This window comes from Drosophila elegans, unplaced genomic scaffold (genome assembly GCF_018152505.1).
Source record: "Drosophila elegans isolate 14027-0461.03 unplaced genomic scaffold, ASM1815250v1 contig_814, whole genome shotgun sequence".
Classification (NCBI taxonomy): Eukaryota; Metazoa; Arthropoda; class Insecta; order Diptera; family Drosophilidae; genus Drosophila; species Drosophila elegans.
The window spans coordinates 4,356,537-4,373,414 of NW_024546167.1; the positions used below are offsets into that span (position 1 = coordinate 4,356,537).

Here is a 16,878-nt window from a genome sequence, read left to right on the forward strand (position 1 = left end):
AGTAGTTGCTGCCCAGGACATCACCCCCTTGAAAAGCAGCGTTTCCACTCGGCGGCCTCCTCTTACATATCCTTTTCACACAGACACTCCGACAAGACAGAGCATTTGTTTGCATTTCATTTCCTTCGGATCTCTGTGTGTCTTTCACATCCCAATGGTTGGGATTTGTTTTTTGCACGGGAGGGGGTTTGGAACTTGGGGGAAAAGAGCAGGGGTTCGTTGACAGGCCACAATGCCAGAGGTCAGTTAATTAGGGACTGGCGCAGAACAGAAATAACTCTTTTTTGGCGGTGCCCCGTTTTTGATACACCAGAATTTCGCTGCGCGGGAATGCGCCATAATAATTGAAGGATATTACATCAATAAAACACCACGTACACACTGCCATGTGGGTGGGTGAGTTCTGCATTTTAATATTTCCAAATATACCCTCCTGGCACTCACACTTACACACGCTACACATATAATTTAGGCTTTGACAGGCGGCCACCAGCTACAAAGAGGTTAAATGTGCGTGTGTGGGTAAGGTGGGGTTGCAGGGGCTTAGAGGGGGGCTGCAGGAGGTGTCAGTCAGGCGGGCATTCGAGCGCCAACAGCCGACGCCATAAACTAAATTTATTGCAAATATTTCCTCAGCAATGAGCAATTTGTGCGATCGAATCCTGCTCCTAAGTGGGCAAAAGGGGGTGGTGGTTCGGTGTAAGGATTGTGGCGGATTCGTGGTTCGTTATGCCGCCCGGCGAACGTGTCGATGATGTATTTGCTCGAGTCCTTTTACTGTCCAGCATATTTGACCCAAACAAAAAAAAGGAACGGTGTGAGTTACTCTGCCAAAACACAAAAAGAAATCCAAGATAACTTGGGCATAAAACCGATAAAAATCTGAATAGAATTCCATTTTTGTGCAGTGTTTTTATTGATTTAGTCAAGCCGCCTCTATCCTGCAATTTTCTATATTATTTTGTACTATTTATATTGCCAACTAAACTCTAACACAAAAAGAGTTTCTCGGTTTTTGTCAGAGAATTACACGCAAAAACCAAAAAGCCGGGAGGGGCAGTCAAATGAAATTACTCATACGCCCAGTGTGCCGCAATCAAGCAGACTCACACAAACTCACACACTCACAAACACAGACAAGAGCTCTTGGGCGAGAGTGAAAGAGAGAGCTAGACAGGCCGACAAAATGGTTGGCCAACGACAACCAAACAACAACTAAAACAGCAATAACAAACATGAATTTTAACAAAATACAATTTCAATACAATTCAAACTTTCTAACACACTAACACACACAGAAACAGCAAAAACAGACACACACACAAAGCGAGCGAGAGTGAGAGAAAGAGAGATGAAGCTACAGCATACCACCACCCCCTGGATGGCCCTATTTACCCCCTCCCCTTTAAAAACCGCAGTGCCAACATCGCCAGCGCCCAAGCACCGCCAAACTACAACCCGATCCCCTTTTTGGCCACCCACTACGCCCCTGAACCATGAGCCGTACGAATATGAAACTAAAACTTCCTCTACTCATTTCCTGTCCTGCTCCCAACCGCATCGCCTGCTGATGATGAATAGAAAAGGGGAGTAGTGGTTAAATAGTGGAGGCAATGTTCATGGACGGAGGTTGAGGGGGTGGGCCATGCTGGGCGCAAAAACTATCTCGACCGACTGTCTCGCCGGTTTTCAGTTGCGTTCTAAATTCATACATTCATTACCATCGCATTTCATTCACACCCCACCAACACACCCACACACAGCACCACCCATCCACCCCACCCCCTCCCCTCTTCATCGCATTGAAGTTAAATACAATCGTTGGTCCGTAAACAAAGGCGGGGGCAGCGAGGAACGGAAGGAGGGGGGTCGGTGGGCGAGTAGTTCGCTGCTCATAAAGTAATAAATTGTACCGTAAATAGTGCGGCGAAGTGTTCGATGGAAGGACGAATGGATGGATGGATAGATGGAAAGCTGGATGGATGGATGGATGGATGAATGTGTAGTGAGCAGGAAGCAGGACAGTGAGGAATCGGGTTGAAAAGCTTGAAACTAAAGGGTTTCTGTGGGGGAAGGGTTGGTAAAACGTTCGACCACTGACTGAAGCAATTCATCTTTGACTCGACTCTTCTTTCATGCGAAGAGGTCCTTTCAACAGCTGCTCGCAACCGCAAAAGGATCCGCAGCCAGTTCGGCAAGGATTAGCATTGTGCCCTTAAAACATAAATGTGGGTACTGGACTGCTTTCAAATCTCCTCACAATGGGATAGTGCTATTATGGATAGAAGACTAACATCTTCTGCTTATTAGTTTGGCATTTCACTGGTTGTTAAATATTGGATTTATTATTAGAAAAAAATATCAATTTAATATTTTGGTTATGAACAAATAATTATATTGTATTTAAAGATTTATTACACGAATATATTTTCATCCTAAATAGTTAAATTTTAGAGTAAGTTACCAAAAATTATTATATTAGTGATTTATAAATCAAAAAATAAATTCTTAAGCATTTAAAATTATTTCTAAAATGATAATTCGATCTTATAAAAACACATATTTAATTTTTTGTTGTTTTTTAATAAATAGTTGTAGTCTAAATGGAACGTAAACCAAATGTGAACTTATCCCCTAGGCTTAGAAATTATGATTATTAGGCATTGTTTAGAACTTAAAACAACTTTTGAACGATTAATACAATGTTTTTTTTTAATTTTAAAGAAATTTTAAAGCCAAGAATAACCATAGATCTTAACCCAAAAGTACTCCAGGGAATGAGTTGAGGAACTCTATCAGCTATTTAAGCTATTCAGTGAATGCCAGCACACACACACACCTACATATCAGTATAGTAAATCCCCGACGCCGGCCCCACTTTCTCCATCCCCCGCAGACATCGAAAAAGTAACCCAAACGCCCCTGCTCATCCCCCTTCCAATCACCTAATCCCCGGCAACGTTAACCACATACGACCGCATCGTTCATCATTTGGCCGTGCGTGCTGACGCCTTTCTGGGGGAGGGGCTGGTGGGCGGTGGGTGGTGGGTGGTGCGAGTGATAGGGTGGCTGGGCATCAGGCTGCAGCCTGTACTAATGAATTACGCAATCTAAAACTATGTACATTTAATTCAAATTCACAAAACTGTACGCCAAACTAACCGAGACGAACTCCCAAAAACACACATGCACACGTCCATGTGGATTTTAACACACAAACACACACACACACAGACGCTCACACACACAGGCACAAACTTTAGGCAAACTTTTTTGCTGCCTCGGTTGGCGTCGCTGCTGCTGTATATTTTGGAATAATTCAAAGCGAATACATTTCGGACCATCTCGCCCACCCGAACATCCATCTTCGCTCCAACCCCATCGGCAGCTGGCCGGAGTCCACCGCCCCCTTTTTTCAACCCCCCACCCCGTCAACCGACGCCCCTGAACGGCCTAAGTATTTTCGCCCATTGCCCATAGCCCATTGCCCATTGCCCGTTGCCCATTGCCATTCCATTACCGACACCATTGGCGTCAACGTCAGCATCCATCGCACATGTCCTTGCAATTGTTCCGAGGCCTCCCAGGACCACCCACTGTTACCCCTCCCCTCCCCCTCCCCTTGCCCCCTTGCCCCCTTGCCCCATGACCATGCCCCGCCGAAAGAAGGAAAACACGAGAGCGAAAGCGTGCGCAAAAAGCAACAACAAGTTAGATTCCCATATAATATTCGTACACACTTTGCAAACATGTTTGTCGATGATGTATTATACAAAATGCCCATAAAAAGGCCCGCATGAGCGAGACAGAGCGATCAAAAAAAGGGGACAGAGAGGGAGAGGTAGAGTGTGTATGTGTGTGTGTGTGTGTTAGAATGAGAGCAAGCGATGGCGTAATCATCGTTTGTCTCTCTACAAATGCTTGTGTGTGTGTGTGTGTGTGTGTGTGTGTGTGAGCCACTAAATCGAAATGCCAAAATGCCCATTTCTATTCCATTCCATGGCTGTAGAACCCCGCATAAGCGATACAGACATTTCGTTTTTTGGGGTAATACATCAAACTAGCCGCATCAATAGCACACTCACACAAAGGCAACCCTTATACGTTTGTGTGTGTGTGTGTGTGTTTAGTTGCATGAGGCAACAAGGACAGCGAAAAACAATGGGCCAAGTTAATACGAGTACGAGTACGAGTAGGAAGTGTGTGTGTGTGTGTGTGAGACAGAGAGTGTATGGAAAAAGAGTAAAATACTTCATGCAGAACCGAGCCAAAAAACCGAATCGAATAGAACAGACAACGAAGAAGAAGCAGAAGACGAAGGAGCTGCCAGGATATGGGGGAGGGAGGAGGGGGAAGGGGGGAAATGAGGGTTGACCGGGTTGGGGGGCAAAAAGTTCTTGCCACCAAAAGTAAAGGAGATAATCTTGGCCAAAGACGAAGTGAGGAGCGAATTGCTTGCCAAGAACCAACATCACTCACGCACCACCCCACCCCTCCACTCCACACCCAACCCTTCCCCCCCCACCATCACACCACACCCCCTCACCTTGTGAACTCCGTTCTAATGACCGCCAAGATAGAATGACATTTGGGGCTGTCAGCTTTCATTGTTGGGTCCGTTCTTGTGTTGTTGTGCCTGCATGTGAGGGTCTGTGTGCGCGTGTGTGTGTAGTTGTGCGAGTAAGTGAGTGTGCGGATGTCGAGAAGAAAACTTTAAGTACACAGGACCCAAGTAGTCGGGTTCGGTTTTAAACCAGCCAAAAGAACAGTGGGGACAATTGAAATTTCTGTTATTGGATGGAGCGTAAAAAAATGTAATTATAATAAATGGAATACCATTCTAAAGATTTAAAAGTATGATGTTTTATCAACCTATATTTGGTGCTATATTTGTTATCGGTTATATAATCTGCAAGTTAATGGGGCATCCCACTAAGCTATAGCCACATTGTAATAATTAAATTAGCAATTCCTTAATATATAAAAACGATAACTTTTTATAAAGCAAAGAGCATAACGATTTAATGTTATTAAATTTATTATGTACAAATCTTTATAAATTTAAAAAAAATGGAAAAGTATAAAAAAAAAATTAGGAACGCAAAATAATTATTGTTTCATGGTTATTAGCTTGCTTTAATTTTTATGAAAAATTTTTTAAAATAATGTAGAAGATAAATAAATAACATTTCCTACACCGAATCTTTATTTCTAGCATTTCTACTTAGCCAAATTGCTGATTAAATACGCACTTAATGTGGAACATTTGATATTCTTAAAGTTATTTGCACTGTCAATTAATTTCTTGAGTGCCCCATCTGTAATCTCCCAATTTTTCATCTAATTTCTCACCACTGTGCTTGAGTTTTTGGCCCACGGCAAAGATGGCAAAGGGCAACATTTTGGCAATAAGACGCCTTCTTCGGTCCAGGCGCACAACACCACACAATCACAATCGCCGAACCCAAGCTCTCAAAGGGGCGGCGGTTGGACGGGGGGTTTGGGGGGCGTGGCGGTGGCAGGTGAGGGGAAGGGGCAACTGCGGTCCAAGTACGTGAAAATTGATAGATGAGTTATGGGGCCGAGGGTAAGGACGAAGGGTTCGCATGCATATGTCCTTACACGCACACCCACAGAGAAAGAAGGGGAATGAGAGAAAGAGCGAGATAAAGGTCCCCCACCCCCGACAACCGGCTAAACCCCCTCCAACCCCCCTCAACCCCATCGAAGTGTTCGTGTAGTTGAATCTGTCTGTCTGTCTGTATGTAGTTGGGTTTTGCAAGTGGCAATGAGTCCGAAGACGTTCATGTCCGTCCCAGCTGTCCTTTGCCTGTCTGTGTGACTGTGTGTGTGTGTGTGTGTGTGGCATGTATGTGTGTGTGTGTGCGTGTGTGTGGTTGTGCCTGTCTGTGTGTGAAGGCAAAGCATTTTTCAACGTTTGCCTCGGCAGCCGGGGGCATTAAAAGTTTTCGTATTTATTTTGTAGTCGGTTAACAATATTCCTTTGCTGTCTTACCCGAACCACCCCCTCTTCCCGCCCCCTAAGCTCGACCGTTCGACCCACTCACACACACACACACACACACACACACATTGGCATTGGCATAAGGGACACACGTACGTGTAACAGTTTTGTAATTGTATGCGTGCGTTTTGTTTGCGGACGTGGTCTCGTGGATGTCTTGGACTTCTTACACACACATACACACACACACACACACACTCGCATACAAATACAAAAAAAGGATGGGGGCATAGATAATATATAGTACATGGATGCTTGAGTTTGTCGGTGTGTGTATGAGTGTGTGTGTGTGCGGGTCGAGCTGAAAACTTTTATGTGTAATACATCAATTGCAAAAAGATAGCCAAATGCTGTTAACTTTATATACAACTCATACATGAGTGCCATGCCGCATGTGTGTGGATGGGTGGGTGGGTGGTTGAGTGGGTGTCTGGGCAGTGGTGCTTCTTGGTGGTTCACGGGGAGTTACTTACGCTCCTCATGCGGCGCAAGTAAAAGATACATTTATTATGTGCGAAGAGCGATGAACACAAGCGATTTATCCTTTTTAACTTGCCTGCTCCTTTTATCTCTCTGTGTGTGTGTGTGTATGTGCGTGTGTGTTTGGGGGGAGGGGTGTACATGTGTGTGTCCCAACTGGACCACCCACATCTGGGCCGTCTGACTAATTTATGGGCACCACCAGCTTGGCACCGCCATTTAAGCCCGGCTAATTTCGATTCTGGCCCACCTAAGTAGGCAACACTTTCTGCTGGGGATTTTTATTATCGCAAGTATGTAACTCCCATCCCCTCAATCATATTAAAAACACGTTGCCCCACTAAAACTTTTCTCATTTCAAAAGTTAAAAAATAAGGCAGACAAACAAACGGTTTTATCGGTCGGGGCCATCAACATTCGTCACAGGCCAAGAAGCAGCTGTCCCAGAATCCCAGAGTCCTTGAGTCCTGAGAATCCCTCTATCCCTATATCCCCATGCCCAGTGTGTACACAAAACTTCTTCGACTTGATCTTGGCATGTGTCCTGTCCGTCTTGAATATGCATTCGAGGCGTCACTTACCATTTTTTGTTCGCCTCTTTTCGCCCAAAACTGCGTTGTCGATGGCGAATGTCAATGCTGATGTCGGTGTGTTTTGGGGAAATTCGGAAAAGCTGAAGGGGGGAGGTGTGGTGGCTTGCCAGTTCATATATCACTCGGTGGCCCCCGCCCATCGCCCCGGAACTCCACTGTCGTCACACATGCTCAACGGCAATTTCGCTTTCAATTTCAAATGCTATCTATGAGGGAATGCGAAACGAAGTCGCCGCCCACACTTACAGTCATATGTCTGTGCAGGGACAACAAAGATAAAAAAAGGTAAAAGAAAAGGGTACCGAATGCCCAAAATACCCTAACAACCAATGGTTACTTTGCCAACTATGAGATGGAATAGTTCACAGTATATAACGTTTAACAGGATTCCAAAGCATTAAAGCTTATACTCGTAACACAGAATTGTATTCAAAAAATTAAAGCATACTTATAAGGGCAAAAGGCATCGATGATTTTAAACAACTTACTTTACTTACATGTTTTTTTGTTCTCGGAATATATTTAAAGATGCTATTACTGCATCTTTGCTTTTGCTTTAAAATTCTTAAATTATGTTTATAAATATTTTTAGCTATTGAATTTATTATTAGTTTTATAACAAAGTCAAGTCGCAAACTCAAACATCTTTCGAAAGTGTATCTAAAAAGAAAAGTGGAAGAAAGCAAAGCGAACAAGCAAACTTGTTTGCAAAGTTTAAACAACATTTCGTTTGGCTTTTGGCTGGCCGTACGTGCCGATGCCCCGCCCCCTTTCGCCCCACACCCTCCCCCAAGTGGACGAAACTTTGCGAATTTTTTTTCTTTTGTTGCTGTTATTCTTTTGTGGCTGCGTTTTATTTATAAGATAAACAAATGCAGAGATGGATTGTCCCGGCATGTGTCGTCTGACATCTGGGCAGCGTTGGCAATCTAAAGTGGGTTCGGGTTCTCGTACAAAGACAAATTTCAACCCCCTGCCAAAAGATAACCCCGAAAGCTAATTAACTGCGGACAGAACGAAGTGCGTATCTAATGAATTCGGTCAGCGATTTTACGACACTTGGTCGCATATGAAATCGCCGGCCAAGTAAACCACTTTATCCATAATTCAATCACAACTATTTCGGCAGTCGGAGATCGTAAAACTGCAGGACGTCGCCAATTTGTATCCATCAGATACTTGAGGCGCAGATATTCACCCGTTTTATGGCCAAAATTCGCAAATAAAACGGACCATAAAAATTAACGAAAACCCAGTGACGTCCGACCCGCAGTTTTATAGTTTTATTATATGCCAAGATTTCGAATTGCCGACCGTTTCACCGGTCACTCTCAAAAATTCAAAAGCAATGGAAATATTGCTGAGTGAGCGCTCGTAAAAATCTGAGTGGGTGGGTCGACCTAACAAAAAAAAATAACAACAAAAAAAACAGGAAAACCAAAAACCATTTTACCCCGAAAACTTATTAAGTAATAAATTCCAATAAGAACAAAAGGCTGGACAAAATTACAAGGGGCCTCGAGGGCAAAATATATGCATAACAGCAATAACAATAATAATAATAAGCGAGGTGATAACGATCGCAAGACATCGAGAAATGACCGTTAAACACACCTACGACCACGACTACGACGCGCCCTTTGCAACCAACCCGTTGACTATGGTAGTATAACCCCCTGGACTTTTTAACCCCTGGACAGAGACAAAGCGGCGTTCGGAAATGTTTACACATTGGCCGCGGAACGGGGGGCCATAATAATATCAATGGGCCTGGCCCATTGACGCGAGTGATTTATATAGAAAAATTCATTATTCGCCGGCACCTCCATCACAACACCCCACATTCTGCAGTCCATTTTCGAAATGCAAAACGAGACCAGAAAAGGGGGGTGCGAGGGGCCTTCCTATATAATGGCCCCTTGGCGCGAAAGGAAATGTTACCCGAGTCGCGTCGCCGCTTTATCTTTAATAAAGCTAATTTCTATTGCCGCTAACAGGACCGCGACATGCGAGTCCTTCTCGCACAGGGATTGGAATCTCAGGACGAGAATAAGGACTCGGACTCGGAATCGGAATCGGACACGGACTGGAACTCGTTCTCCGACTGATTGCCGTCGCGCTGCGATTGAATGCTCCGCTGGTAATTGATGTGGGTGCGGAGCCTCCATCGTCCACCGGCCACCGTTCGGTGTCCAAAGTCTAATGTCTTGCATAACCCGATGGGTTTCCTTAACGCGAATTGGCACAGAAAACGCGCTCGCATGCGGCCATAATTGATGGGCCAGTGGCAGTCGCTCACCAAGCCCAAGACTTCGAATAGGTGTGCACGCCCTGGAATATCTTTAATCGCAGAGGTTCTTTGTGAGCGGAAATTAAGAATTACTAACCACGAGCAGATCATTCCAAGTCCAGGGACTCGATTTTTATTTTATTAAAATGGAGAGCAGGCATTAGTAAATGGCAGTATTTTAGGTAGAAGATATTTATTTAAGTATTAGAATTTTTAATTCAATTAATAAATCACAAATGTTCTATTTTATAATATAATATAATATAATATATTTAAAATATCATGAATTCGATTTATATGCTGATATAAATACGTTTCTCAACTGTGTCAAATTCTGAATCAGTTTTAGTCCCTATTAATCAAAAAAAAAAAAAAATTAAACCTGATTTAAAAAATTTATCAACTTTCTCAAATTCCACATCAGTTTTGAAAATTTTGCGTTTCCTTTATAAATGAAAATTTTTAAACAGGATTAATGTAATTGCAAATATCCCCAAGTCCGAGTTTAATAAATAAATAATTAAATAATAAATAAATAAATATAAAAACATAATTTTCTTGTGTATTAATAATATAATATATAATACATTAAGACTTTGTACCTCACAATGAAAGTATTTTCGTAAGTAATATATCAACACAGCTCAACTCTTATATAGTAAATGATATATTATATAATTATAGCCAAAGAGTACCTCAGCTTAGTCTATTGTCCAAGAATAAAAATCACTGTATAAATCCCAGCTTTGCAGTCTTTGCGTTTACAAAAATAAACATTTATGATGCATAATTATTAGGAAAAATTGAGCTATGCATTTTATAATTCATTAATTATGCACAGCCACAGAGGTGGCCTAAATTAGCAGGTGGGCGGAAGTGGAAACAAGTGGCTGTAAAATTACGCACAGACCAACGCACACGGTTCCGGGTTCCGAGTTCCGGATTTCAGGCGAGGCTTAAAAGGCGCTCCTCTGCCGCAACTGGGAGTTTATTCTTACACACACCTGAGCCCAGGTCCAAACGCATCTTTCACAAAAAGTGCACTTTTGTCAGGGGAATAAGGTGGGGGGTAAAGGGGCGGGGAAGGGGAAGTCTTACGCCTGATTTGATCCGGTGGGCCACACAATGTCCTCGTTCAGGACTTGTTCTTGTGGCTGTCACTTGCAGGCAGGGCCAACATCCTTTCGGTTTCCTCAAATGTGACAAATTCGCAATGTGCTTGGCTGGTCAAAGGCGATCGGCAGCCAGGAGCTGGCCCATCCTGTCCTGCTTGGATGCCAGCTCGATGTCCTGGCGCCGGCCAATCGACGAGGAGCTCACCGAAGGAAACTGTGATGCGGCCATGCATGTTTCATGTGCACCTAAGCATCCCATATGTCAGCTCGTTCGCCAGACAGGGCCAGCTATATGTATATGGTACATAATACGGATGCATATTGCATTTCCCATTTTATTCGATTTGATTTTATTGTATTTTTCACTTGATATACGATATATATTTATGCAGCCGAACTGTTTGCCTTCTCCCTTGAGTTGTCACGCACAAAGGCAGAACTAAATTGTTTAATTTGATTTCAGCCTTTTTTGGGGTCGCCTTGCGTCATGACCTGCACCTCCTCGCCTCGAAAATCTCTGGCCATCCCAAAAAATGACTCAATATTCCAATTCCGAAGCCCTCTGGCATGGGCCTTGGCAATTTTGTAGACATTAAATTGCGTTTTATTTTTCAATATTTATTATTATCGAATATTGAAACGAAACGAAATGGAAATCGAAGTGGATGTGGATGGGGATGTGGAAATGGCGATGCAAATGGGAGCGGGCGGAATGCAAAGGGTGAATCTTAATTTAGGGACGGGGCCAGGTGTGTTCCTGCACGCCACTCGGATATGGCCAATATGTATATGCACAATCGCAGTTCGCATATAGAGTTGTACGCCCGTCCAATCCGGCAATGGTTCCATAACACGCGATACGCTTTCCCCTTCTCTTCCTTTTTTTTTTTGGTCCACCCTATTTGCTCAGCGATACATATGCGTTTTGCAGTCTAGGAACGGCAAACCTAATCCGTTGTTTAAATTTTAATAAGATTAAAGAGATTGCATTAAAAATTAGATATGGTATGTGAGTTTCACTGCACCGATAGTAATAATAATACATATTAATTTTTAGTTTCTTAGAATGTTTTGCACTTCTTGTAATATAATTTAAATAATCATTTGCCTGTTTGCCTGCCAAAAAACAATATATTTATGTAGAATGTTATATGTATTATATACCTAAATACTTTATATAACGAAATACCTAAACCGATTTAATTGGCTGAACAAAGAAAATGGAGCAAAACTATTGGCTTAAACAGTGTGTGTGTGTGTAATTCCAAGAGAAAGAGTAGTTAAAGCAATATAATAAACCTTTAGAACTGAATCTGTAACCAAGAAAAATAAAAAAGAAAGAAATTGGCACTAAATAATGCAAGTGAAAATTGTTAAAAACAAAATACGGCGGTGAATTCAGTTCTGCTGTCGTTGTTGTTGTTGTTGCTGCTGCTAATGATGGAACTCAAAATTGAACCCACTCTTCCTCCTCAAAAAAAAAAAAAAACACACACACGTTCGTTCCACACACTCGAACATCAAAATTGAAGCTGCCGAATGAAACTGTTAGAGAATACCTTTACTTAGCTTCTGATTTTCGATTTCACATTGACTTCCTTCCCAACTTGCCACTCGAAATGTTTGGATCGCAGGCACATTCCTGAACGCCAAGAGTGCCATCAAGCAGGAGGTGCTGGAGCCGGATGTGGAGGAGGATCTTCTCCAGCAGCAGCAGCCACATGAGGCCCATGCTGCCGACCGTCGTCCTGCGGCCTGCAAATTGGCCAAACTGATGCAACAGCAGCAGCAGCGGCACTTGTTCGACCAGCGACGCAGCCACCACCAGCCGCACCACCACCACCAGCCACATCATCCCCATCATCGCCATCACCACCAGAACCATCAGCATCGTATTAATAACAACAATAACAACAATACCAAGAAGAACCGCTCGGCCAACTCATCGCCCACGCCGTCGGCTCGATCCTGGAACGACAGTGAGGAGGATCAGGACATGCAGGACTGCAGCAGCAGCAACCACAACCAGCAGCAGCACCAGCAGCAGCAGCAGCAACAACAGGCGCTACAGCAGCAACAGCAGCAGCAGCAGCACAACAGCAACGAGGACGAGGACGATCGTTCCTCCTCCGCCTCCTCGGCCATTTCGCTGACGATGAAGAGAACGCGCCAGGATAGCGAGTCCACGCTCTACCAAACGCTGCTCATGAAGCAGGAGCAACACCAGCAGCAGCAGCAGCAGCAACACCAGCAGCAACACAAGCAACATCAGCAACAGCAGCAGTACCTGGATGAGCTGCAGCAGTCGCATCAGCAGCAGCTGACGGCCAATCTCTTTATGGCCAGGACCATTGCGTTGAGCAGGTCACGCGATTTCCCGGAACTCTTTCAGAACACCATTGCTGCGGCGGCTGCCTCGGCCAGCAGTCCGGGCAACAATGCAAGCGGACCCGGGGGCCAGGTGGCGGGACCAGTAGTTGCCGCCCCAGTGACTGTGGGCGGCAGCGGCAGCGGAGGAGCGGCCACTTCAGCCGGCAGCAGCAACTACATGCTGCCCTGTCCGCTGTGCGAAACGCCGCTGGAGCAGCGCGTCTTCCGCCAGCACCTGGACCGTCACTATCCGCGCGACAGTCCCGTCTGTCCGGTGATCGAGTGCGGTCGCCGCTTTGCGCACCCCAACTCGGTGCGGAATCACATGCGCATCAAACACACGCTGCAGTGGGCCAAGATGAAGGCCATGCGCTCCTCGGGCGGCCCCTTTGCCGGCGGGCCCGACTTCAAATGAAACTGCGAGGCCGTCGGCTAAACGCTACTATGCGCGTAGTCAGTCACGCTAAAAGCTTTCTAGGTTGCTGCTTTCTCAGTCAGTCAATGGCGACAATAAATCGAATCTAACTCGCAATCTTAGAGTCCCAGAGTCCCAGAGGAATCACCCTGTCTCGCGACACTCGCATCTATCGTAGATAGCCAAAAGTAGTCCAAAGTCCCAGTCGGAGTCCACTATAACTAAAGCTGTAACTGGAACTCGAACTGTAACTGCAACTCTAACTCTAACTGTAACTGTAACCGTAACTATAAGTGCACGAGCCAACTACTGCATCGCTTACTGCCCGCCAGTCTGCCAAGGAAGCTTCCCCAAATGATCGTTCCTTAACTGAAATAACTATTTTTAACAGTCTATGCTAGGTTTCAGTCAGAGGCGATGCGCTGATACAGATTCCAAAACTCAGTAAGGACTTTATTGTAGGTTTTACAAGGCTTAGAAAACATTTATCAGAAGTTACCCATTACTGCTGCTTTTCCATAAAAGATCCCTAAACTTCATTAAAGCCATTATTATTATTTCTAAATTTTTGCCTATTTAGTTTTCTAATATAAATTATTGTTTTTATTCATTTTTTATTTATTTTGTTATTATTTCTTAGTTCGTAAACTCAGTTAGGACTTACTTAAATCTAGCTTTTTTGTTTTTTTTTTAATTTAATATTTCCTAGAAGCTACTCAAGAAACCTAATGCAAATATTCCTTGACAACTCATAAGTTTATTTAAATTTTTACTTTTTTTTTATATTTCTCAACGATTCCTAAATAGTGATTGATTATTGATGCCATTACAAATATTTCTAAATTCGGATAAACATTTTGTGTCTTTATTTTTTTTCCATAAAACCAACTAATAACAATTTCATAAAGTTTAATCATTAAATGGTGTTGAAAACATTAATAAAGGAGAAGCATCTTAGCTGGCGGCGGTAGATGAACGCTTTGGGTTAGGATTACTTACAACAATTAATACGTTCCTATATGCGATAAAGTATATTACATATGCAGACACTTACAGCTCTGATATGTTTAGCTAAGGCAAAAGCAAATCTCAAACTTTGAATTGAATTCCTTTACATTAGCTGAGAGAGAGATACGAAGAATCTGTAGGACTCCAGTAAAAGCATGTGCAGTATTAAAGTGAAAAAGTAACCGAAACCGAAAACCGAAAAACTACTCACAAAAAGAATAATAACATTAATTCATAGAGTTACATAAGCAAAATACGTACGATTAAGCCATAGAGGGTGAGATATAACTATGTAGATAAAGAGCTAAAACAAGCAAACAAGCAAACAAAGAAATATAGAAATATATAAAGTAGTTATTATGAATATTGATACTGAAACAAAATAGAATGTGCCTGCGTAATATATTTTTAGCCAAAAAAACAAAAAAAAAAAAAAACGAAAGAAAATTAAAAGTGAAAACTGAAAAAAGAAAACTAAAAACAGAAGTAAACTAAAGTTGAGCATTAAAAAAGAGATACCAAAAACTGAAAACGATTTGTATTAGAGAAAGTTGAAAATTCAAGGAAATGATATATTTTGTTGATTACCTTAGGTTGACTAAACTGTAATTCGATTCGATTGGCGGCATAACACTCCAAGAGCAGACATACGTAAAAAGGTTCCTATAATGTTAATCAAAACAAAAAAACACTAAAAACTAAAACCAAAACTAAAACCTAAATCGAAGCTTCAGTGCAAAACTGGCTAAAGAAGGTCTAGTATCGAGGTTGTATTCGATATTGACTTAACATAAATTCTATTTCGAAGCGGACAATTTTACAATTGTAGTTTATAAAGCCTAAAAACAAGAGAAAACAAGCAGTTTGTATGCCATTTTAGTTTGCAAAATTGTCCAAAGGGGCAAACAACAAATGTATCTAGAGAACGACGAGTATCTTGTATCTGTGTTGCCGGCGGGAATGCAAATCTATTTTGGTGAACAATAAAGAGCAAACGAAGACGAGTTGAGCTGCCTTTTCATTGGTCTCTCCACGCGGCACACCATTTGACCCGACAAAAAACTAATATATATGCCTTTAATTGTGTCTTACAGTTTCGCGACGCTCGCTGGAGATGCGTGTGCGGGCCACCGATCCGCGTCCGTGCCCCAAGTGCGGCAAGATCTACCGCTCCGCCCACACGCTGCGCACCCATCTGGAGGACAAGCACACCGTGTGTCCCGGCTACCGATGCGTCCTGTGCGGCACGGTGGCCAAGTCGCGCAACTCCTTGCACTCGCACATGTCGCGCCAGCACCGCGGCATCTCCACCAAGGATCTGCCCGTCCTGCCCATGCCCAGCGCCTTCGATCCGGACCTCGCCTCGCGCCTCCTGGCCAAGGCGGGCGTGAAGATTTCCCCGGCGGAGCTGAGGGCCCGTGCCTCGCCCACCGGCGGTAGCGGTGGCAGCAGCGGCGGTGGCGGCAGCGGTGGCGGAGGAGGAGGCAGTGGCCAGGCCAAGTTGGACCTGAGCAACGCCAGCGGTGGAGCACTGGACGATGCCGAGGACTCCGACGAGGATCCCGAGGATCTGACCACGGGCAACGGTCTCTATGGCATGGGCGGCAGCAGCAGCGACCTGAGCCGCTACCACGAGAGCCTGCTGAGCAATTTTGGGCATGCCCGGATGCGGAACGAGGCGGCCGCCGCGGCGGCCACTGCTGCCGCTCTGGGCCAGCCCAAGGATCTGGGCGTGCAGATGCCCAACAGCAATGCCGCCGGCCAGTCCCTGCTGGACACCTATCTGCAGTTCATCACGGAGAACACGTTCGGTGAGTGTCTATTCTAAAGATAGTATTGTATACTATATATAGACTCTATTCTTGCGAATCAAACACTCAGAAAAACAAACTCCTTAATTTAAGGGGAAAAAAATGGGGCATTAAAAAATAAACTAAACACTGCCTTAGAGATCGGCTTACCAAAACATTTAGGAAAAAATACCTAAGAGCATCACTTAAGTAATTTCTTAGGATATTTTTGTTTATTATTTTTTAAGAAGATGTTTAGTCCATTCTTAAAAGGCAGTTTTTCCTTTAATCAAGGAATTGGTTTTTCTGGGTGTAGGTAATGGAATCATGGTATTATCGGGTCACAGCTCTTCCTATGGGTTATGATTCCATTAACTTTTTAAAAAAATCCCAGCTCGAGAAGGTCCAAACAAACAAACACACTTTACTCAGACAAAAAAAACCTCAAACAGCTTTAGTCAAATTTTAACAATGCATTTTTTAAGGTGGCAGTAAAATATCATAAAATAATTTATGATCGCCCAGGATTAAAAATTCTTATATAACCGCGATCCATAAGGGATACCTTTTTCGCGGCTTATATCTAATTAAAATAAGTCCTCATTTAGCTGAAGAATTCGCGGTCAAACATTATTGAATAAAATAACTTATTAATAATCTGAAGAATATTTTTTTTTAAATAATTAAAAAAAAATAACATATTATAAAAGTAAAATAAAATATTAAAAGATTGTGCTACTTGATTTAAAAGATTTCTTTTATTTTTAAATTATTTAAAATTTTAAAAAAATG

General features: G+C 43.2%; 1 protein-coding gene across 4 annotated transcripts in view; it reads left to right on the forward strand.

The window, feature by feature from the left end:
* The window catches only part of LOC108134498 (protein abrupt), a 53,650-nt gene that overhangs the window by 34,486 nt on the left and 2,286 nt on the right, over window positions 1-16,878 (forward strand). For 3 of the 4 annotated variants that reach the window (XM_017254820.1, XM_041710464.1, XM_017254821.2), the window contains exon 8: window positions 15,391-16,107. In XM_017254820.1, coding sequence (XP_017110309.1) covers window positions 15,391-16,107 — 717 coding nt within the window. Of the gene's footprint in view, window positions 1-12,137; window positions 13,826-15,390; window positions 16,108-16,878 lie in introns of those variants that run through there. The other variant, XM_041710463.1, reaches the window with a different exon arrangement.